A 22,572-nucleotide genomic window follows, 5' to 3' on the forward strand; every position below is an offset into this window, starting at 1 on the left:
AGATATACTTACACATACATCTTAAAGACTTTATTATGTATGCATCGGATGTACTATAGTTTCTTATTAGAAACAGTAAATGAACTAAAACTTGGTCGGAAACGAAAATTATTGTATAAAACTTATTAACGTAGGTTTGTTCTTGTTGGTTATAATTATTTATCAGACTTAATTAAAGTTATAATTTGAAAATAAAAATCCATGTGTCACAAGTCGGTAATGGTCGATATTTTAGTATAAGTAAATGTTTTAAACGTAAAACTTGTAGTATATTGTAGAAAATCCTATATGAAAATATTTTGAGATTGAAACATGTATAGTTAATACGTGTTAATTGTTGTAACCTTTCATATTGTTTATAAATTTTCTTATGCAAATTATTATTATATATTATTAATTATATTGTGTGTAGGTACTGTGCGATTATTTGATGATCAATTTTTATATTTTAAGTTAAGTAATTAAATGTTGTTTGCTGATTTGGTAAATATTTATTGTAGTGGATGTTTATAGAAAATTTTATATTACATATTGTTAGTGTTATTCCTAGAATTGATGTGCTGTGAAATAAAACGATTTTAAACAAATTCATGCTATTTATTTTATAATAATAATTTCAATAAATTTCATCTTTAATTTTAACTAAATTAAAATTTTCGTTCCAAAAACAATTATTGTAAATAATGACACATTCCTAATGCGAATAAAATTATTAAGGTCAGGGTCAATAATAAGCAGATATATCGGCCAGCGACTGGGAAACAAAAAAGTTTAGCTCTTAGTTTTAGAGAAGTGGAATACGCAAGTACTGTACTGATATCTTCCTGTGACGTATCTTGGTGTAAGAACGGGCGGACGCATAACTCGTGTCCAATTGATTGCGTGCGACGACATTCCGCTGACAGTCTCGCCGCCTGAAAAGATGCACAAACGTAAGTTGAAAAAAAAACTTAAAATCCCAGTATGTCTCAAATATCGTTAGAAATATACAACTCAGTTGAAATGGGAACTTGGTGTTGTTAGCTCGAAAACAGATTCGCAACAGATTAGCAACAGATTCAACAGAACTTACATGTATATTTGGTAAGGACAGGACAGTAGTAATTTCACTAAGTTATGTTCAAATGGTTACCTGTATGAACGGTACGACGACAGCAGAAACCCATAATAATTGATTTAGTATGCTGATTCCAGCAATGGGTTCTGTTCCTGTATCCACTTTATCTAAATCCAGGAGCCACATTATACCGGACACTGCCCACGATGCATTTACTATTGTAAACAAACATACAGCGGGCGCTAAATCATCGTTCAAGTACTTAAGAAGTTTTCTAAATTCGGATATTTCCTAAAAAATTAATGTTTCAGATAATAAAAGCCTATGTCAATATATGTCATGTATTCAGTGAATGTAGAAATTGAAACATACCCTCATCCAATTTAATGGTGATATTGTTCTATTCAGAAGACGTTCTTTCAGAAACATCAAATGAGCTTGTAATAGCTGTGCTTGTAAACAATAACTTGTAATGACTGTCGCTTGAACCATGTCGTGGATTAATGTACATATGATCAATAGAATTTTTAGTACGAGTAGAACGTCATTGGAACTGAAATAAAAGAAATGGGATGGGATCAGTATACAGCGTTAAGAATACAAGAAAAATAAATTACAAATGTATACACGTACCAATCCTCCATCCACCGAAACATAATAGTTCCTCTGGCCAACATTAAATTTACAGAACATAGTGACATACACATCCAAAGCACACTCAAAATAATAAAAAACCAGAGCATACGTAATAGACGCTTTGGTTTCGTAGTCGGTGTACCTTGTGGGGCATAGGAAGATAGAAGGAAGACCTAAAAATATTCCTGATATTTTATTAGGATGTTTAAAGTTATACCTTCAACTTGAAAATCTTTATTATTGTATTTTTTTAATATTTTTAAAGAATGAAGAACTTACTCTTTCCATCAGATTTTGTAATTGTTCATTGTCTGATATCCTAAATAGATAAAGAGCATAAATAAATCCCAGAAAATGCAATAAACTAGGTCCAATGTATGTAAATGTGACATTCCCGTAACAAACTTGTTTGTATGCATCGTATTCTATCGAAGTAAGTGTTAGAGGCACAAGTTTATAACAGAAGCCGCGATCTCTTCTGCAATAAAAGAAAATACATAATAGGTTATAATCATACCGAACTCAATTATGAATTTGGATACAGTTTGACAAAACATGTAGCAATGCTTGCAATGTTCTCCCTAGCTTGTATAGCTATCGCTTCTATTAGATATTTCTTTTCTCTTTTGTTCATTATTTGTTATTAATATGGATATAGTTATAAACATTCTACTCGATAGTACAAGCCAGATCTTAGTTGGAATTTCGAAACGAGACGTCTTTCTAACATACAATCCCCAGTTCTTACAGCCTTTTAAATAGACTAACTGGCTAGTAACATAAATTAAATATGCTACGATTAATATTAACCTTTAAGTTCTGAACTGTTCACGACCTAGTTTAAACTCTGACGCAGGTTTGTCTTATAAGGAACTTCTGTCTGTCTTATAAGATCTTCTTCAGATTTGTGCTATTATTTTAATTATTTATGCATTATTTCTTACCTGAAGCATGCCATATATTGTAGAATATATCCCAGACACATAAATACTGCTACTTGTGCAGAGTGAAAATGAGACAAGCAATTTGTATAGCAGGAAGAATTTGACGCATCTGCACCAGGACGTAGACCCATTACAGATAACAGTTTTAAATATGGCAGTAATATCTAGAATAAAATAAATGTTTGTAAACAATGTTCTTTATTGTTATTATAACATAAAATCCTTAAGTGTTATAAGGAATTTTTTCAGACGTAGGTATAATTTATGTTGACATCATTTGCGCATAGTTTCTGATTTATTTTGGTTCAACATGCAAAATTTTATTATTTTAAAAAAAAATTCTGTTTAATTTCAATCACAAGTGGGTAAATCATAACCATAGTTTTAAAATTAAAATACAACTCAAATCCCAAAATTTTAACTATAGGTAAGTAAGTACTAAAATTTTCAATTTAGTTCAAATTTATTTATTTCAATTTATCCGTCTTTTTTATTTTATCAATTAACGTATCTAAATAAATATTGGTAATATATTATGTTATACTCACTTTGGATTTACAATAGTGTAAAATTGCTGAAGTACTCATATATTCTGTTTCGGGTGATTCCGTGATTTCCCCTATCTGGAATTATTAAAAAAATTGTTATATGAAAAAAATAAAGGATATTATTTATTTATTAACATAGAAAAAATGTTTAAAAAACAGTATCACCATGTTTTGAATTTGTGATATTTCTTTAACTGGAAAACAAGTAAATATAAATTTCCGATTATTGAAGCACACCTAGTCGATACACGCAAAACTTTTTCTGATAATAGTTAGTTACTAGGATTTTGGGTCACAATAATGTCCTTCACGAACAACAGAACAAAACGTTTACACTCACATCGACACTGTTTCCATCTACGCTTGATCTCATGGATCGTTCCATAGCTGGCACATCCAATTTCTCGTTGCCCAGTACATGGCTGTCCAGTAGATCGCTAGCTATACGACCGATTAAGTAATTCACATTATCCATTTTATTGCCCATATCTATACATTAATTACTTTGAAAAACATTATTCATACAATAACTTCTTTAAACGACACTATTAATGTTATTATTTCTATTATTAATTAAAGCAACAATTAAAACATGTTGAACTGCAATTTTAGTCGTGTACTTACTGCTACTGTAGGAACCATTTTCGTTTTGCATATTATATTCAAATTGTGAATCTTCAAAAACTTCTATCCGGTATCATTAGCACGAACGAATTATTGCAACCGCTTACCCTCATAATAAAATTATTATTATGACTTATTAAGAATAAATACGTGTTTACAAATTGCTTGTTGATGGTGAGTGCCAATGAACTACATTTTAATGCAACTTTTTAGGTATATATGATACTCTCATTATAAAATGCAACTTATCAGAAATTATCAACATTAATAGAATATTTAAATATAAACAGAATCATTGATTTATTCTCGTACGCTTATTTCGTGCTTTCTTTATTATTCATATGTCGTTAAAATATATCATTCAGGATGGATGAGGAATAATGAATCCATTATTCTACTGAATTATAAGAAAGTGTGATTTTAATATCGTGGTTTAATTGTGGTTAATTCAATATTCTTGCTTAATAATATAAATTCGAAACTAACATTCTATCCATCTGTCTATCTCTTCTAATCTTTTTAACGCCTAAACCGCTGAATTTATTTGGGAGAAATTTAGTACAAATGTGGTTGAGGATAGAATTTCACCCGAAACTACGCAGGTTCTCTTTTAACTGCGCGGACGGAGCTGCGGGTGGAAAGTTAGTAAGTTTTAGTTTTTATTGATCAAACACAAAGTAATATGTAGTCAAAAATTTTTAATACACATTACACATAACATTCCCAGGTACACTAATTGACATAAATTCTTTTAAGAACCGAAGGTTCGCTACCAATGTTGAACTCTGATGCCCTATGCGTAATTGGTTGATAGTGTGAAGCATTTATTTAGCTTTCTTTTTAATATTTCTTGTTTGCTCATTTCGTAGGTATATTAATAAATGTCACCATTTCAAATTATTCGTACACGTCCTTGTTATAAGTAGTATGGGTTGGAGAAGACATTGCGGCTTCGATTCGTAAAGATAAATCTATACATTTTATAATGTAAAAAATCTCCTGATATTATTACCCGATAATTAAATTCCCGTTTATCAAAATTTTTTATACAAGGATAGGCAACTATAGAATAATTTTATGAGTTCATATTATTATAGCGTGTTTATTTTTCTTCAATATTTCTTTAATATTAAGACGGCAAATCATCCTTATGTAATTCTAGCATTAAAAGCGTAATTGTACATGTCTAAGTAAATATAAGAAGGTATAAGGAAAATCTCAAAAAAAGACCAGAGTCAAAAATATAATTACATTTATTTCTACTATGATCGATTCTTTTTCTTTAAAAATCCAGTTCTTCTAACCAATTGTTTTCTCTCTTCATAGTGTTTCTTCATTTTCTTTTGATTATCTGAAATATGTTTCTTGCCTCTCATAACGAACTTCATTTCTCTATTACCACCAGTCCCTGATACAACAGTGGACCCTTCTTTGTTTAATCGTTCTCCTAAGCTCTTTTTACTAACTTGCATTACACTCTTAATATTTACTGTTTTGGGTGCATTACTAAACTCGTAGACTTTCTCTTTTCTAGTGTCGTCGTCTTCTTCGTCGTCGCGTTGTTTTTTATTTCTTATAATTTTATGTTGTTTCTTAACTTCCTTCACCCACGTTCTGTCATCGTCCGAACTTTCGCCACTCGTGTCATAAAACTCTGCATCTGAATCCTTTTCTTCAGCATCATCCTAAAATATAGGAAATATATCCATTTGAATGTTTATAACTGTGACTTAATAGGAATCTAGTTTTAATTTTGCCTAAGATATTTTTTTTCTCTATTTAACAGTGTGTGAGAGTAACTAAACATAATTTTTGTAACCTTATTTCCCTGAGATCTGTTTCAAATATAAACATAACTAAAATATTATACAAACCTCCATTTGTTCCACTTCAGCTTCAGGCTTGGGTTTACTTTTATCCAATCGAGATAGTACTGGGTTCAATAATCTATATTCTTCAGCACCCTTGTCCACTTCAAAGTCAGGATTTTCAAACAATGCCTAAACACAAAAAAATATTGTCATGTTATTGTTGTAAAGACTCTTTATTCGCTTATTCAGTTGAGAACAACACCTGTTTTTAATAAGATATTATGTAGTCATTTATGTTTCACCTAAGTTGATACAGTTAAATAAAAGCATACAGAAATATAATTGCAAAATGTACCTAACTTAAGTTTAACTATTCTTAAAATTATTCAACAAACTAACCTTAAATCTGTCATCTTTCAATAGATTGCCAGTCTGCTTCTTTTTAGGTTTATCTCCATTCTCCAATAAACGAGATGCAAGCTCTCTGTTGACTTTCGGCAAATTATCGTCCACTTTAAGTCTAGAAGGTCTTTCTTGTTCAATCTTTTCCCTGATTTTGCGTTTCTTATACTCTTCAAATGCAAATGGATCGGCAATCGATTTCGCTCGTTTATACAATCGCACATCAACGAAATATCTAAAAAATATAAATGAATTATTAAATCATATTTTGCATAAAAATGGTGGAAGGTCTTCTAAATGAAAAGTTAGTATGTAACCATACCCATGCATATATGCCCTTAAAAGATTTGTTCCTAAGAGATGATCCAAGCCCAAAGTTTCAAGTTCCTGTTTAGTGACAAACTTATAGTCATCATATACAGTTTGTGATGCAGAGCTTTCCATTTCCTCTGTCAAATTATCTAAGAAAGCACACCATTTTGGCGCAGGACCTGTAAGCAAAGATGTAGGTTAGTAAATGAATCAGTCTATTGTCTAACTATTGTCTTGTTATTATTGTCATATTCACAAAGCTCTGTCCATTTCACATATAAATTTCATATTTAATATTTTTTATTCATCCTTAACTACTGGCAATGCACAATTCAAAATAACTAATTATAAAAATTTATTCAACACTCACCCAATGAGGGTACATAGTAAATTTGCATTTTCTGATCCTCAACTGCCATCATGCAAAGTCCTGTATTTGGTATTACACAGAGATCATTGAAATCAACAGATGACTCTATATTGGTATACTGTTTGCCCTAAAAAGAAAAACAATTATTAATCACAATATTAAGGTTTAAAAAAATCACCCACTTTGCTCATAAAGGAAAACTTTGAGGTAAATGCACTACTGTCCAAATAACGCAATTTCATAATAAAATTACTTACTGTATTCTTATCCCATATTTTAACAACATTAGAATCCATTGAGTAAACATAATTCATTTGTTTGTGGAATTCAATTTTTTTAATAGGAATTTCATTCATATGGTCTTTCACTAATAATGGCTTGCTAGATCTTATATCATAAAGCAAAACATGCCCTGATGAAGTTCCTACACCCATTTGCAATGCACCATTAAATTTTAGAGCTGTTATAGATGGCATGGTAGAGTTTCTGTAAAAAATATGTAATATAAAGTATAGTAAACTATTGACTATTTGTATTTTAAATGGCTTGGTTAATTTTCTTTATCAAATCTCAAGAAAAGCTCTTCTAAATATTACATAATGTTTCCAAAATACCTGTAATTAGCATCTGAGCAGTGTAAAGCACAATCTAACACTCCTTGTTTAGATTTAGTGCGAGGGTCCCATGCTTCAACATGACCACTTTCTGAACCAAATACTAATAAGCCATGTTCCTCATTTACACTGCAGCAATTAATTTCATTTGCCTTGGTGACATATGGAGCCAAAAATTGTCCTAATTCTAAATTTAACCTGTACACTTCCTGAAAACAAAAACTATCTTTAAAATAATGTTTAAAAATCTGAATGTTAGATAGGATGTGATGTGATAGTGACAACATTAAGAAGAATTGAAACTTTCCCTAGTTATGTAATTTTACAAGCAAAATTACAAATTAATTGTTATGCAAATATTGTAATTAAATGTTGAACTAGATCTCTAAAATCGAAATAATTAAAACTTCCAATAAATATTAATAATATTAAAAAATTCTTTATTGACAACAGTCAACAATAATATTATACTTACACTTGAAGCTCCAACAACAACAAGATCACAAGAGGGGCGATGATAGGTCATATCTCTACCAAAATGAGGGACTCTCAATCTGTAATGCCTTCCATGTCCCACATGAAACTCCACATAGCGGTCACATTGAAGAAACACTATCTGAAAATATATCCATAGCATTCATATTATAATAATTTCACTTAGTTTATTCCATTCACTTGAAGAATACGCAATATTATAAATATATATTATATTTCATGAATTAAGTCTAAATACTATTTGATATAGTTTAGGACTGTTTTGGTGTAGTACTTACACCAAAGCATACATAGATTTTTATTGTAATAGGTACATAATGTATTAAGAAATTAGGTATTTCTTTAGAAATTTGCGGCACGAATTAAGGGGGGGGAGGGGAGGGAAAGGGAGGGGGGAGGTAAGGGGAGACCCGCTATAAAGTGGGGGGGTGAGGAAACCCCCCCTTCTATTTTTTTTTTATTTTTTTTGAGATTATATTTATACTAGCTTACCGCCCGCAGCTTCGCCCGCTTTGACTTAAACCTAATAAATTATATACTAAAACCTTCCTCTTGAATCACTCTATCTATTAAAAAAAACCGCATCAAAATCCGTTGCGTAGTTTGAAAGATTTAAGCATACAAAGGGACATAGGGATAGAGAAAGTGACTTTGTTTTATACTATGTAGTGATGTAGTTAGAAATATAACGAAGATTATGGGCTTTCTTGACTGCTCCGGCGCTGCAGAACGTGGCGCTTGCCCCCGTGTACCTCGTTGCAGGCAGGAGTCTTCACTCGCCTTCGTAGCTTCGGCTTTTTGGTCGCCTTTGGCGACCAGCCTCAGCCACTCCGGCTCGCTTGACTCTGCCTGCTCCTCAGCACACGCGGGCGCCACGCTCCTCCGCGCCTCCGACTTTTTAAATACACTCTAGTGTATGACAGACAAGTACCACGTGGAATTGGGGTGGACAGATTCGGTTCTGTGATTAACAATTTGTGTGCAATATACTTACATACAATAAAAACATTTTTTTTAAATAATTATTTTTTCAAATCTTGTATACATGTTTGATACAATTTACAATGGCAATGAATGGATCCATTTTATTTTTTTCCACCCATCGTCTCCACATATTCTATAATATTATCACCGAAGTTTGCTGGGTGGTTATAGTTATCTTTTTTAAAAAATCTTTTTACAACATGCCACTGGGACTCAAATGGGTCAGAGGCAACAAATGGGTTGTCTGGGTCTGAGTGATTAACTTTTTTATGAACATACCCATATTGCCCCAAACAATCATATGCTCGCCAATAACCCATATGAATTGTTGTCCCCTCAGCAACATGCTTTTGAATGAACTATGGTTTTTAATATGTACATTAAGACATTTGTTATCTCTTTCAAACACAATTCTTGTAGTTTTGTCAATGTAACTCAAACAATTTTGAACATAATCTCAAAAATTAAAAAAAAGATTTCTCTGTAATTACACGTTTCCGCACGAAAAGCCGCTAATGTATGTTTCGGGGCATCATTATCGATCGATAAAAATTAAAATCGCGCCGAAATTCGTGCCGCACGTTTCTAAAGTCAACCCAAAAAAGATGTTTACCTTTGTATAATCTTCACTAAGTATTTCAAAAGTAACAACTTCTGAATCTAAGCATCTTTCAAACTTCATTGATAAATTGTTGACATCAAAACATTTAACCCTTGGCTTATAAATGCCAGTAGCCATAATATACTGTCCATCTTTTGAAGCTCGTATGCTGGTACTCACACCTGGCATATCAAACTCTTGGATAAGTTCAATTCTTCGTCGGAGATCTACATTCTTTTTTAAAATTGCTCGTTTCTTTCTTTCTGTTAACCACTATAAACAAACAAGATTTTTGAGACAAAATAATGATTTGAAAATTCAATTTAATTTACAATTTCTTAACTGTATTGATAAGAATAGTTAAAAAGTTAATAAACAAATATTTAACTTACATCGGGTAATGATTTTCCCGCACTGAGATTATAAATCTTAACATTATCAATTTCTGATACTTGCATTTTGAAAGATTTATGGACTATTTCTTCAAAACTTTAAAGCACTATATGTTCTATTATAATACAATAATATAAATTAACAAAATATCCATTCAACATTTTCAATTTTCAAACACTTTTCAAGCATGGACCATGTGTTTTTATGTACTGTCAAGTGTCAACTGTCAACTGTAAACTGTCAACAATCAACAGTAATTTTTTTTTTTTTTTTGAAGATTTAATGGCTTGAGCCAAATCAACAGTCGACAATATATTAATAATTCATTGTTTTCTCCATCAGCTGCAGCGTTTGCTGTGTGGTTTTGGTATTGTGGAAAATATTATATTAATAATTAGAGAATAAAACTTAATGTTTTGTTCGAACACTAATTTTAAAATTTCGGAAGCGAACTGAACGACGAGTAATTAGATATTTAAATTAATTATCTGAATAATCGTGTACAGTATTAGGGATGCTTAAGGATGCTTATTTAAACATGATAATCTTATCTTTACTTATATTATCTTAGCAAGAAATCGTGGAGTGAATATCATTTTTTTTATTTATTAATCACAGATATATAAACATTACTTATATTTGGATGTCTGTGTTATTAATCTATTTCGACATTTAACGTAGCTATATGTCATTGTCACTATAAAATTTCAATTGTCAAAAGTCAAAACAGAATTTAGGACTGTTTGGATTATAATAGCACGTTTATTTTACAGAATTCACGTTTATATCTAAAATAAAGTGTCGAATCGTCTACATTATAAGTATTTCTTATAAATTTGGGAAACTTAAATCGGGCCGGTCACATAATATAAGATTTTTTAATAAAATGGCACCAATTAAAAGACCAACTTTACCAAAATCTGTATTAGACATGAAATTTATGAAAAAGACTAAGGAGAGATTGCAAAAAGAGTTGGAAAACGTTGAAGATCACGAGAGTTTATACGCGAATGTAATTACAAATGAAATGAAGCATGCCTCTGGGAATTATATTGCTGAATCAAGTTTTATTTTTTGCGAGGATCTTTTAGAAGGAAGGTTATCCTTTAAAGGTATGAATCCAGAAATAGAAAGACTCATGGAGCTTGAGAAAAAGCCTGATATCAATGATGAGGAGGATATGAAAAAAGATGTATCTGATGAACTTTTGGCTAACAAAATGAATAAATTTAACAGAAAAAGGAATTCAAGTCCCAGTAAATACAGTATCATAAAGAAGAAAAGGTAAACGAAAAATAGAAATTTGAAATTTTCTACCTATTGGTATATAGCTGAATACATTTATGACTTATCATGTTGAATATGAGGTGTTTTAATTTATCTAACAATATGATGGATAAAGAAATAAAATGTCTCATAAATTATAATTATTTTATTACATTGTAATGTTATATACAAAGTATATCAGTCTATTTTAAAATAATTTATAAACTAAAAACATGTAAATTTTAAAGGAAAAAATCTCATGCATGATAGACAACTTATAAAAGTAAATTTAATTGTTAAAGAAACTTTAAATAATCGGTTATATCCAAGATTACAATATTTATGTAATTTTCATTAGAAAAATTATGTAAATTTGTAGATTAAGTACTGATCATGTTTTATCCAAATGTATAATTGTGTCAGTTATTTAAATTTAACTGTTCGATCTAGTATTATAGTTGAGCATCTAGTCTTGTACCCTGTTCAGGAAGCACGAACAGCAAACTTACTTACACATCATTGTAGACCAATAGGTGAATACACAATGTTCACAGTGCTAGTAAAATAGGTGGGTTTGTGCAAGTCATACTATTCAGATTCATATGGTAGCTTGTCTTCCTGAGCAGAGTATAGGCACATTAATGATTTATTACTACTACAGCTCTGGGACTAGTTTTACTGTACTATAAATTTGATTTCCTTTGACATATAGTTAAAATTTGCAATGGAAATTGCTTAAACATTAGTTTTAAGAATACCTTAACATACTTTCCAAAAAAACTGAGCTATGTGAAAAATGTTATGTTAGTTACTTGGTATTTAGTAATAAGCTTCTATTGTATGATACTATTAAATTTAAATACTTTTAAGCTAAGAGTTATTATAAAAACATATCTATAAGACTTGTGTTTAATAAAAAATACATTTTAAATACTTGTTTCATTAGTTGTTGGTAATATGAACTAATCCTTTCTACTCCATTCAATGAACTCATATTTACATTGTTTTATGAATAGAAGCATATATTAATAATTCATTATGGTAAGAAATTCCTGAAAATTAATGACAACTGCAAAAGATATAATCATACCTATAAATTTAAAATGTCCATTTCAATTGTGTAAACAAATTAAAGTGATGAGATCCTATGTTTTAAATGCTTTTTAATTTCTCTAATAAGGCCTCAAGTTGAATATTTTAAAGATTTTTTCACTCATTTATATAATAAATATTTTTCTCACAAATCTTGAAAGTCTATGTACACCACATCTGATGAAATAATGAATGTGTTATTTCCCATTTTCATCTTATTGCAAGGAAAGTAATTTAAAAATTATAATAAAGTGTTTTATCACTTGAATCATAAATTGTACTCGGAAATAATAAAATGAATCTAAATAATCCTGCTTCCTCATTAACATTCAAGTTTCCATAGAAATTAAAATTAAGGCCTGACTAAAATGTCGTGTGCATACACTTTTCAGAGCGTGTTTCTATTTCTATACGTATCACTATCAATCGAGGCCCTGTTGCATCAATGTATGCAGATCACGGAAGGCAGCACCTAGTCGACCTTGTAATGTTTGTCTTTTAAGCAAGAATGCTCGAATATCGAGTAAAAGTTGGTGGATTTGAGCACATTTAGCATAGCGTTCCTCTCGTGGGATATCAACGCCAAGTGTGCGAACTGGTGCACTGACGTTAGCGCGAACTACCGATGAAAAGTTTCGTACTATCAACCGCAAGGCGTTGCATCCACATTGCATATACCTAGAGAAAATAACACTCATGTAAGTTTAAAATTTTAATCACAATTATTTCGAAAGTTCTAATACATATTTGATACTTACGATTCATATTTACTTTGCAATAATTCAAAGATCTTAGGCAGCATTAGTAAGCAAATATCTAAATTCCAAAGGGACCTGAAAATAATAAACAAAAAATTTTATTCTTCATGTTATACTGAAGGATAATATTTGGTTGTGAGATAAAATTAGTACTCACGGTCGATGCGCCATTACATTTAGAATATCAAGTATCACAGATGCGTCTTCTAATGCGATGACAGATTCTAATGCCGATTTCAAACTTTTATTTACTCGAACGGAGTGGAATATCTGAAATTAAAACATTTTAATAAAGTAAGATTTATTTTATTGATAATATTATATTCATATTTTGTGAAACCATTTCGCATCGACTGTGATTACGCACATCCTAATACTCTATGAATGTTTGGAAGAAAATTAAAAAAATTATAAGTGATCTCAACCACATAAACAAATACATATCAATCATACTAGAGGTTTGAATGTATTTTAAACTTATGAGTATTTAAGCACTGTTTTTACACCTTGAACCAAATGAGGCGACTCTACTATAACCATGGCAATTTATGAAAAGTAATGAAACAGACTATTTCTATAAAGATCAAGCTATTATTCGATAAAGTGGTATAATAATAGTATTGCGGCTGAAATAATTTCTCAGTAGTCAACTTGCCAAGTTAGGTGTGAAAGGGATAAAAAAACATACAGGCGTCATTCAACGTCATATTTTCTTGTTACAAGTTAATGTTCATACTGAAATCTCCAGTGTATTAGATATAAGCTTCTTGGTAGATATGCACCTGTAGCGCCCTCTGGCGAGCCGCGAGGACCGCCATCATGGAGTCGTGTCCACGCATCATGACGCCGAGCACCTCCTGCTCGCTCGGCTCTGCGCCCGCGCCGCGCCCGCCGCGACGCACGCCCGCCGTCACACCGCGCTATACAAGATCATATTCAAATATTAAGGACTTTCTTATAAGGAATTATTGCACGACTCATGATGCGAAGCATCAGAGAGTGCTTTACGATCGAAAAATTTTTTTCGCCTCATTTTTGCAGCTATTCTTATTATTATAGCCTTGTTAGTTCACGGAATCAAGATATTTTGCATACTATTGTCGAGATAATTTAATGGAGATTAATTCCATACTTTTTAAAAATTGATTTACTTCAATAGAATTGGAAAAAAACACCGAAATAGGTCAAAAAAATTTCCTGTCCGTCATGTGTGAAACCTGAAAACACTATAACTTGTGAAAAAATCTATCATTTGAGTTAATTTTTTTTTTAAATATTCTAATCGACGATTGTAGGTCACTGAATGCGAATGATTAATTAATTCAGTGTCGTTTAATTGCAATTAATAAAAAACGAAAACTACAATATGTTTTTTTTTTATATTTCATAATTAAATGAGCATTATGAGTCGTGCACTTTTTTTTTACTATGCCTATAATTGACAATTTTAAAAAACATTTTCATAAGTACATTATAATACATATATATGTAATATTGTGTAATTTTATGCTGTGTGATTAAGTGTTTGTTTTAGCTGCTGCTAAATTTCTCCTATTTTGCTTTGTATGACACAAGACTAATGCTATAAGTAATTTTTTTTTGTTCTTACAGGTACAAAGTCATCAAGATCCAACCCAACAGGTTTATCAATGGAGAGTGGCACAAACTCTGGTTCAGGATCCCTTTCCACTGCAGTCTCCACACTTCTATTAATTGTCACCCGCTCTCGTGCTACTGCATCAACTCTGGTTCTTGAATAATAGAAAAAAAATACTTATTAATACATACATTTTTAGGGTTTTAAAATAATAATAGGCTGCTTATATTTACCTGGAATTTTGAGTAGATGCTCTCGTAAATGACAAGGATCTAGGACCTAACGAAGTTGGTCCTAGTGATATTTCACTGTTACTCTGTCGCAGATTAGTTCCAGCTAAAATAAATTGCAGCCAAGTTTAATTTTTTTACATTTTATATTTCAATTGGCAAAAGCAAGCAAATGCTGACTTACATATGTCGGTAGATGATTTTGATTCTTTATATGAGTTATGCCTGTTTAAACTGGGTGTTGGTACAGTGTTTACAGTAAAGTCATTTATAGTTGTTGTTTGAACACTAGTTAGTAAGCTTTCGTCCTTATTGCTGTCTATTATACCTGCCAACCAAATGATAGCGTTAGTTAAAGCAGATGATATTCTGAATAGCCATTAATAACTCAGGCCCCAGAACCACAGACACAATAGAAAATCTATTGTGTCGTGGACCGATCGGGCAACTTGGGGCTCAATGGGTTAAAGGTCGCTGTTTAGAGTAGCGACCACACAATGATGTGTGGTCGCTACTCTGTTAACTTTATTGTGTTTTATTGTGTTAATTTTATTGTTATGTATGTATAAACCTTGATCAGTAAATCTATTTAAATACCCTGCTTCAAAATCCGTGGCGACAGATAGCGGGAAGCGACTTTGCTATTCCATGAAGTAATTTTCAACAATCACATAAATACAAAGCCCAGAATTAATATTTACACATAGTTACTTTACACAATATACACTTCACTAGTCACTATACTCACGCGGGAATTCAGTTCTCTTTTCTATTACTACATAGTGTTCCTTAGGGGTGGGTATACGTGAGCAGTGTTCCGGTCTTTGTCTCTGCGGGGGCGAGGGTTGTGGTGGTGGTCGAGGGGGCTCGTCCAGCATCAGGTCACGGAGGGATGTACTGACTGAGCCTTCGAGCTTGCAATCGTGTGCTGTAAATGGGTATATTCATCATTTTAGTGAGTATTCTACCACCGAAAATAGAAGTTACATAGTTTTTAACGTGATAACGTTTTTAAAATCATTTTAGTCGGGTGACATGTTCAGAAACTTGTGTCACACCAAAACCTCACGAGCGTGATCGCAGGTATAACGAGAGAGAGACGGATCCATCTCCCGTCTCATCTCGAGCGCTGCCACTGCATTATGTTATCACGTAAACATCTCGATCGTAAACCTACTTTACAAACAACCAATTTTTTCATTAGTAGAAAGTTTAGACGTGCCTGTTTTCATGTCGAAAGAAATTTTTAAGAATACGCAGTCCAAATGTGCGGACTACATACTCGTCATTTATTACATTGCATTAGTAAATAAAAAATAGCTTTTTCTAAGAGCAGGGCTGCATAATGATAATTAACACCTTGGCCACGGACACCGGCGGCGCGACCGACGGCGCGACGGGCGGCGCGGCAATTCGCGCGGCGCGGTAAGCATGCCACGGGCAGTTGCGTTCGCCGCCGCGACCAGTGTAGACGAGGAGACGAGATGGCTTTATCAAAGTTAGCTCGACGTTGTTTGGAGTAGTAGCTTTTTTGCTCAAGATTTAATGTTTGGAAGATATAGTGGAGTACACGAATTAAATAGAAATGGAATTCTCCGTCTGTAACAACAGACGGAGAATTCCACCAAAAATATGAAAAATATAGGCATGATGAAAAATTATGTTGCGGGTGGCTAGACTTCCAAATAGTTGGTCTAGCTAGAATTTCTGCAATAAAAGCTTCCGTCTCCATTTTCGCGAAAAAAAAACAAACTATTTTAAATTAAGTTCGCTCCGGGAGTAGTCGCCGCGTCTGCCGCTCGACTCCGTGGCCTGCGCCGTAATAACTCATACATTTGTTTCGATCGCTAGTCGTGCCGCGCGATTCGCTCGGGGAAATTCGCCGGTCGTCTCGCTGGTCGCCGCTGCGCGTGGCATGCCCAGTACATTTCCATACATTTGATTCATTCGCAAGACGCGCCGCCAGTCGCGCCGCGCGAATTTTCGCTATAGCGAATTGTCCGTGGCCAGCACGTTAGTTTGTCATGAGAAAATAATTCGACATATTTATCAATGATTTTAAGATAAAACAGGAGAATAAAAGACAATTATTTGGCTAGTATATAATAGTTTATACTAACTTGATTAAAATAATACCTATTAATCATCATCATTACTTACTTGTGACAGAAAAGTCTTCCGATGATAAGCTTGTAGCAGGAGGTGGGGTACGAGTCACTGAAAAAATTTAGTCAATTACTTTTATTCTCACAATTTCTACAAATATGTATAAATAAATGTCAATTGTTTAGGGGACACCGATTCTGATTCATATCAAACTACTCACATGCTCTAGAGGGGCGAAATATTTCAGTGTAGTCATTAATATTTGATATAATGGCACCTGAGTCCTCGTCAGCTTCAGTCCCTGAAGTCGACTCTTCTGCTGTTTTCTCATCAAGGAGTGTTGGTCTATGAAGAACTGCAAATAAGTTAGTTATTTTTATTTCATATCAATTATCATACTTTATTCACATTTAAAATGAGATGCTTTATTTAAGTATAGAATAAGAAACCTTATTGTTATTTCACATCACAATTTTGATAGAATTTGAATTTATTTTTAATGTCAATAAAATCAAGGTCCTAAGCATTGTGGTTACCTTCTTTAGCAGGTTTCTCTTTGGAAAAGCTCTTTCGAACGGTGTGACCCTTTTGGAATGGAGAGAGATCTCTGACTACTGTTGGTGCTGCTGGTGGAGGTCCACCAAATGGATGCACTTTATTGAGATCAACTACTGACAACACCACATATGTGGAATGAAATGAGCCTGCAATCTGTAAGGAATTGATAATAATTTAAGACATTATTATTAATAATATTTTTCTTTTATAAGAGTAGATGCATTAAACCTATAATTTACATACAATAATTGATTAGGCTCTCGATCACAACACAATTTTCACGATTATTGTAATGTCAGTTTTAAGTCTCATGCACAATTAAATTTCATCTGACAATTAATTATATGAAATTTGGTATTATAGCAATTTTTTTTTATATAATTTATTAAGTGAAGTTAAAGCAAACAGTTTTGTTTGAAAATTAAAATATTGTATGAAAGCTTACCAGTTGTGTTTGAGCTACAGTCATGTCATGTATTTGTCCCCAATGACCAGCAACTGTGTCTAAAACCCTTGCTGGTTCCCAACCAATGACATGCAAACCATCATTGCCACAGCCCAACAGTGTAGCACCGTCATCACTAAATGCCATATGCCTAGAAAAATACATATTTTAAAAAAGTTTTTTTTTTTTCTTGTAATTTTAATAATAAACATTTCTATGCATGTCAAACATTATCATAATTTTACAAACCTTATAGAGGTGTTGTCTCTTTCAAATTTAGACACCAATTGAAATTTTTCCATATCCCAAAAATTAACTGTCCTGTCAGTACCACAACTACCAAGAAGAAACTCGTGTGGGTGGAACTTTACACATGTTACAGCTGATGTGTGTTCCATAAATTCTTGTAATACTTTGCCTATTCTTACATCCCAAACTTTAACCAGACCTAAAACAGAAATTAAAAAACTAATACACTCAATAGAATTTTTATAAAATAGGTAGTTTAATTATTTAATAATATTTTAACTATCATGATATTTTATTTTCAAAGCGATCTCACCATCTTCACAAGCTGATGCTATCCACTGTCCATCAGGACTAAATTGAAGACTATTTACAGCCAGTCGGTGACTTGAGTAAGTGACAATACATCCTCTTTTTCTAGTATCCCATAATTTAATATTACTATCACAAGATCCTGTAGTTAAGTAATCTCCATATGGGTGAAAATCCATACACTTAATAGCTCCTTTATGTCCTGTAAATGTTCTTAACAATTTTGCAGCTTCTAAATCCCAAATCTTTAAAGCACCTGTTTGTGAACCAGCACACACCAAATCCTCTGAATGTCCAAAACAAACACATTCTACAGGAGTGGTGTGCCCACTTAAACTCTGGAAAAATAAATAGAAATAAGGAGAACAATCTAAACTGTTAGTGTAATTTAATTGTTTACATATCTTATACATGGCATAGTATAATCCTTAAATTCACATTATTCCATAGCTATTTGAATGAATTCAGACAACAAACAGCTTTTGGAACACTTCAATTTAAAGTATAAACACTTATTACAAACCATCAAACAGCCTTGTCTTCCTATAGCCCATAAATTAACTTTTTTGTCATCACCTCCAGTAGCCAACACCTGATTGGATTTGTGACCCATGGCCAAGCAGTTGACATTTGCTTTGTGGGCGACAAATTCCTCTAGAAATATAATAAGACATAAATCATAAAGAGGAGTTAACTATTGCTAATGAAATATTTTTAACATAATTATGTATAGAATAAAACTTACGAAGTTTCCATGATCGTCTTAATGTATCCATTTTTCTTAAAGCATTCCTTGTACGTGATAGTAACCTTATTTGGATATCACTTTAAATCTTACTGAAATCAACTTTCATTCCATATTCACTCAATCATTTCCCCCAATAAATTACTTATTTGGTCAATTACAATAATCTAATGCGTCTTGTTTATAAGTTACAACTAGAAATTTTTATATTCCAATCTTCCAATGGCAAAAATAATGAATAGTATTTTGACAAATATGTAGTTTGAAACTGAAATGTTTCTTTGTTGTCATGTGGTTGTCATTGTCAAGCAGTAGGAATACCACAGAACAGTAAAAACTAGAAGTGCTATAATGTCATAATTAGTATGAAAACCAGCCCCCCTAGTCAAGTGGCTTTCTGTTAGCGTAGCGTTCAATAGAATAGACTACGAATGTATGAGATTGACGTAGGCTGTAGATAAACGTATCTACAGGTTACGTCAATCTCATACATTCGTAGTCTATTCTATTGAACGCTACGCTAACAGAAAACCACTTGACTAGGGGGGCAGGGTCGCCAAACCCACACATTTAAACCGATAGTTATACAGTACACTACAAGTAAACTATGCCTTTTATTGGACAGCTTAATTTGAGTAAAAACTGACTTAGGTTATAAATTCAGCATTTCAATATGTTCCCTAACGCACCATGTTACGGTTTATTTTAGTATAACATCCCTAGGTATATTAGCTGTTTTGTTTCTCATTGCACAGAAATTCCAAATTCGAAAACATTTTGCTACTCCACAACAGAGGGCGTTAGTTTTCGATAGATATAAATTTGAAACGCAACACATAGAGATAAGGTTGAAATTTGTGTCACTCAACATTAACGACATTAACTTGATATTTATCTGATGCTATGCTCTGAGGGATGTCAGCCTTGTTATCGATAATTCACAAATAAATATTTTTTGTGTATTTTTTTTCTTTCTTTTATATGAGTATAGTATAATGTGTCACATTTTGGAGTATGTTTATTACTACTAAGTACGTCTTTTTATATTATTATTATTAAATAAAAAACGGAATAGAATAGTATTAATCTATATTTACAAAATACAAACAGAAAATATGCATTATTTTAAATCTTGGAACTGCCGTAGGTTTGTTGTATCGGTGGCCTTTTTAGACCGCTTGGTGCTGTTCGGCATCCAGTTAACTCGTCACGTTGCATTTATCCATTTCTCTTTTAAATTAGCCTCTTTGGGAAATCTATAAATAAATTGGACAAATGAAAGCTATAAGGAAAAATCAAATAAAATTTAATATTTATAATGTTTGTCTTTTCTAAAGTATCGATACTGTCGATATGCGCCACAAGCATCACTAAAGTGACATTCGTTTGTTTATTGCAATAATATTCCAGAAAGTCTTGTTTGCTGTTCAATCTATAATAGTACTAATTTCTTACGGATTAAGGTTCATTTTGACTAGATATTTGTATACAATTTTGACAAATTACGACAAGCGAAGTTATAACATAAAATATAATCAAAATAAATAAAAATAAGACTTACCGATGGTATGAAATGCCTTCATTGCTGATATTATTTTGTCTGCTATCATTTTTGCACTCTTATACCGAACAACACGTCATATTTAATGAATAAATATGGAAAAAAGGTTTGACAGCTGACAACCGACTCGAATATTTTTCTGCGCATAACTGAGAGCAAGTAAGGTGATCTTACCCTCAGAGGAATAAACCTATTCCTCTGAGATCTTACCTTACCAGTGACACGTGGGCCACGCCCACATCACACTTCTAGTGAGGAATACCTTACGGTTTCTGGTTTAGTCACAGATAATATAGAACTCTATTAATACTGCCATTCAGAACCAAATATATACCCCGTTTTCCCAATGCGCGTGAATTGATGCGTGCAATCGATTTATCGTAAGTGCTAGCGCGCACGAGCAACTTTGTCTCCGCAACTATTTTGTCTCTCCCATCAATTGTATGGGGAGTTGCGTCGCTACGTGCGACGCAATACTAGCCCATGGGTGGAGAGACAAAATAGTTGCGGAGACAAAATAGTTGTGGAGACAAAGTTGCTCGTGCGCGCACTGTCTTAGTAATTATTAATTGTTGGAAAAAAATTTAAAGCTTTCGTTTCATTGTAGTTTTTTCGAAATAATCAAAGTTAATTCAAATTTTGTTAAAAAAATAAATATAAGTATGGATGAAGGTACAAACATTGAAAAAAATGTAAATGAAATAATCAAAATCCAAATTACTTAAAATAACCGTAAATATTTTTCAAAATTATTATGTATACCACTTTATTTACACATTAATGAGGTTATTGCTAACTCTATGAATATTTTTTTTTTCAACACTGAACTTAGCGCAACCTGCTGGTGCGTTTCACTTTCATGTTCCAATTAAGCATCAGCATAATTCGGCATTGTGCGGCACTGAGTCGCATTATGCTCTATAATTGGAAAACAGCCATTGTATTTATTAAGGCTTTGTCAGACAGGACGCGTACTTAGCGCGCGTCAGAGCGTTAACTTGACGCCGCGCTATGACGCTAAGATGTGTTGTACTAAAGTCCGGTCGCGGAGCAGGAAGAATTTCGTACATTAACCTGTTATTACCTGTCACTGTCACTCCCTTGTAAAAATAATGTGTCTTGCTCGCACAGGTGCAATGACCGCCGTCCTTAGGGATTGTAAACCTTTAACCTGAGAGCGTAAGGTTTGTGTTTGCTTGATTAATGTCAGGTGTTCAATTATGATTTTGAGAATTCAAAATTTATAAGAATAAACCTCAAACTCTTTATGTCCAATCAAAATCCGCCTAAGTCGAATTCGCGTGTTAGACTAACGTATTTCTGTAATATTGTACATAGTAAATTATTTTTTGAAAAATAAGGTCATAAAGAAGTTTCACTTCTTATGTGTGTACACGCACACTTTTTTTTATAATATAATATATCGTTGTTATTGAAAAAGTTAAAATGTACTTAACTAACTAATAATTAGTATTGTAAATGAATAAAGGACATTTATTTAATAAATTAGTACAAAACATTTTCTCCTCCAAATATTTCATGTAAACTGCACTTCATTCAAAAATGTTTGTGACCACTGTCAGTAGGTAAAGAGGTCATTGTACGAAATTCTTTCTGCTCCGCGACCGGACTTTACCATCGTAGAATACCGTCAAACAGAGCGCCGGCGCTAGCACTTAGCAGTACGTAACGCTCTGTCGCGGCGTTAGGACGCTTTAACGTCGGGTGTTGTATTTTTTTACAAATTATCTTAGCGTCGTAGTTAATAGGCGTAAAATAATAATAAAATACTGCATAATGACCGAAAATTTGATAGAATTGGTTAGAAAATATCCATGCTTATATAATACGAAGGATAGTTCATA

General features: G+C 32.5%; 4 protein-coding genes across 11 annotated transcripts; 1 reads left to right on the forward strand and 3 right to left on the reverse strand.

Moving 5' to 3' along the window:
• Positions 1-595: 595 nt before the first annotated feature.
• Positions 596-3,996, reverse strand: GrlHz (Gustatory receptor-like Holozoa). 5 transcript variants are annotated; one of them, XM_089705555.1, is made up of 9 exons: positions 3,810-3,996; positions 3,526-3,626; positions 3,186-3,260; positions 2,638-2,801; positions 1,973-2,171; positions 1,691-1,866; positions 1,430-1,610; positions 1,133-1,348; positions 596-914 (listed from the first exon to the last, which is right to left on the reverse strand). In XM_089705555.1, the coding sequence occupies exons 1-9, from the start codon at positions 3,838-3,840 to the stop codon at positions 672-674; spliced, it is 1,386 nt and encodes a 461-aa protein (XP_089561681.1). In that variant the 5' UTR covers positions 3,841-3,996; the 3' UTR covers positions 596-671. The 5 variants fall into 5 exon arrangements, with proteins under 5 accessions (XP_089561681.1, XP_089561663.1, XP_089561691.1 ...); XM_089705537.1 differs by having other exon boundaries at positions 3,526-3,674; XM_089705565.1 differs by lacking the exon at positions 3,526-3,626.
• Positions 3,997-5,044: 1,048 nt separating this feature from the next.
• l(2)34Fd (nucleolar protein 10 lethal (2) 34Fd) lies at positions 5,045-10,024 on the reverse strand. The gene is made up of 10 exons (XM_089705587.1): positions 9,791-10,024; positions 9,411-9,671; positions 7,794-7,934; positions 7,319-7,527; positions 6,962-7,190; positions 6,705-6,831; positions 6,345-6,513; positions 6,020-6,257; positions 5,684-5,809; positions 5,045-5,494 (listed from the first exon to the last, which is right to left on the reverse strand). Exons 1-10 carry the CDS (start codon positions 9,854-9,856, stop codon positions 5,072-5,074), a joined length of 1,989 nt encoding a protein of 662 aa, XP_089561713.1. The 5' UTR covers positions 9,857-10,024; the 3' UTR covers positions 5,045-5,071.
• Positions 10,025-10,502: 478 nt separating this feature from the next.
• On the forward strand, positions 10,503-11,858 carry Mpp6 (M-phase phosphoprotein 6). The gene has a single exon (XM_089705634.1). The coding sequence runs from the start codon at positions 10,678-10,680 to the stop codon at positions 11,077-11,079; it is 402 nt and encodes a 133-aa protein (XP_089561760.1). The 5' UTR covers positions 10,503-10,677; the 3' UTR covers positions 11,080-11,858.
• kat80 (katanin p80) lies at positions 11,856-19,431 on the reverse strand. Of its 4 annotated transcripts, none has more exons than XM_089705614.1 (16): positions 19,147-19,431; positions 18,925-19,055; positions 18,406-18,739; positions 18,093-18,291; positions 17,844-17,994; positions 17,377-17,551; positions 17,118-17,195; positions 16,895-16,951; positions 15,483-15,662; positions 14,919-15,062; positions 14,738-14,840; positions 14,517-14,658; positions 13,690-13,827; positions 13,065-13,177; positions 12,908-12,982; positions 11,856-12,827 (listed from the first exon to the last, which is right to left on the reverse strand). In XM_089705614.1, the coding sequence occupies exons 1-16, from the start codon at positions 19,175-19,177 to the stop codon at positions 12,572-12,574; spliced, it is 2,307 nt and encodes a 768-aa protein (XP_089561740.1). In that variant the 5' UTR covers positions 19,178-19,431; the 3' UTR covers positions 11,856-12,571. The 4 variants fall into 4 exon arrangements, with proteins under 4 accessions (XP_089561740.1, XP_089561730.1, XP_089561723.1 ...); XM_089705604.1 differs by having other exon boundaries at positions 14,523-14,658; positions 17,061-17,195; XM_089705597.1 differs by having other exon boundaries at positions 17,061-17,195.
• Between the last annotated feature and the right edge of the window lie 3,141 nt (positions 19,432-22,572).

This window comes from Colias philodice, chromosome 2, assembly GCF_061535455.1.
Source record: "Colias philodice isolate Cphi_HAF_F1 chromosome 2, ilColPhil1 Martin Lab GWU primary, whole genome shotgun sequence".
Classification (NCBI taxonomy): domain Eukaryota; kingdom Metazoa; phylum Arthropoda; class Insecta; order Lepidoptera; family Pieridae; genus Colias; species Colias philodice.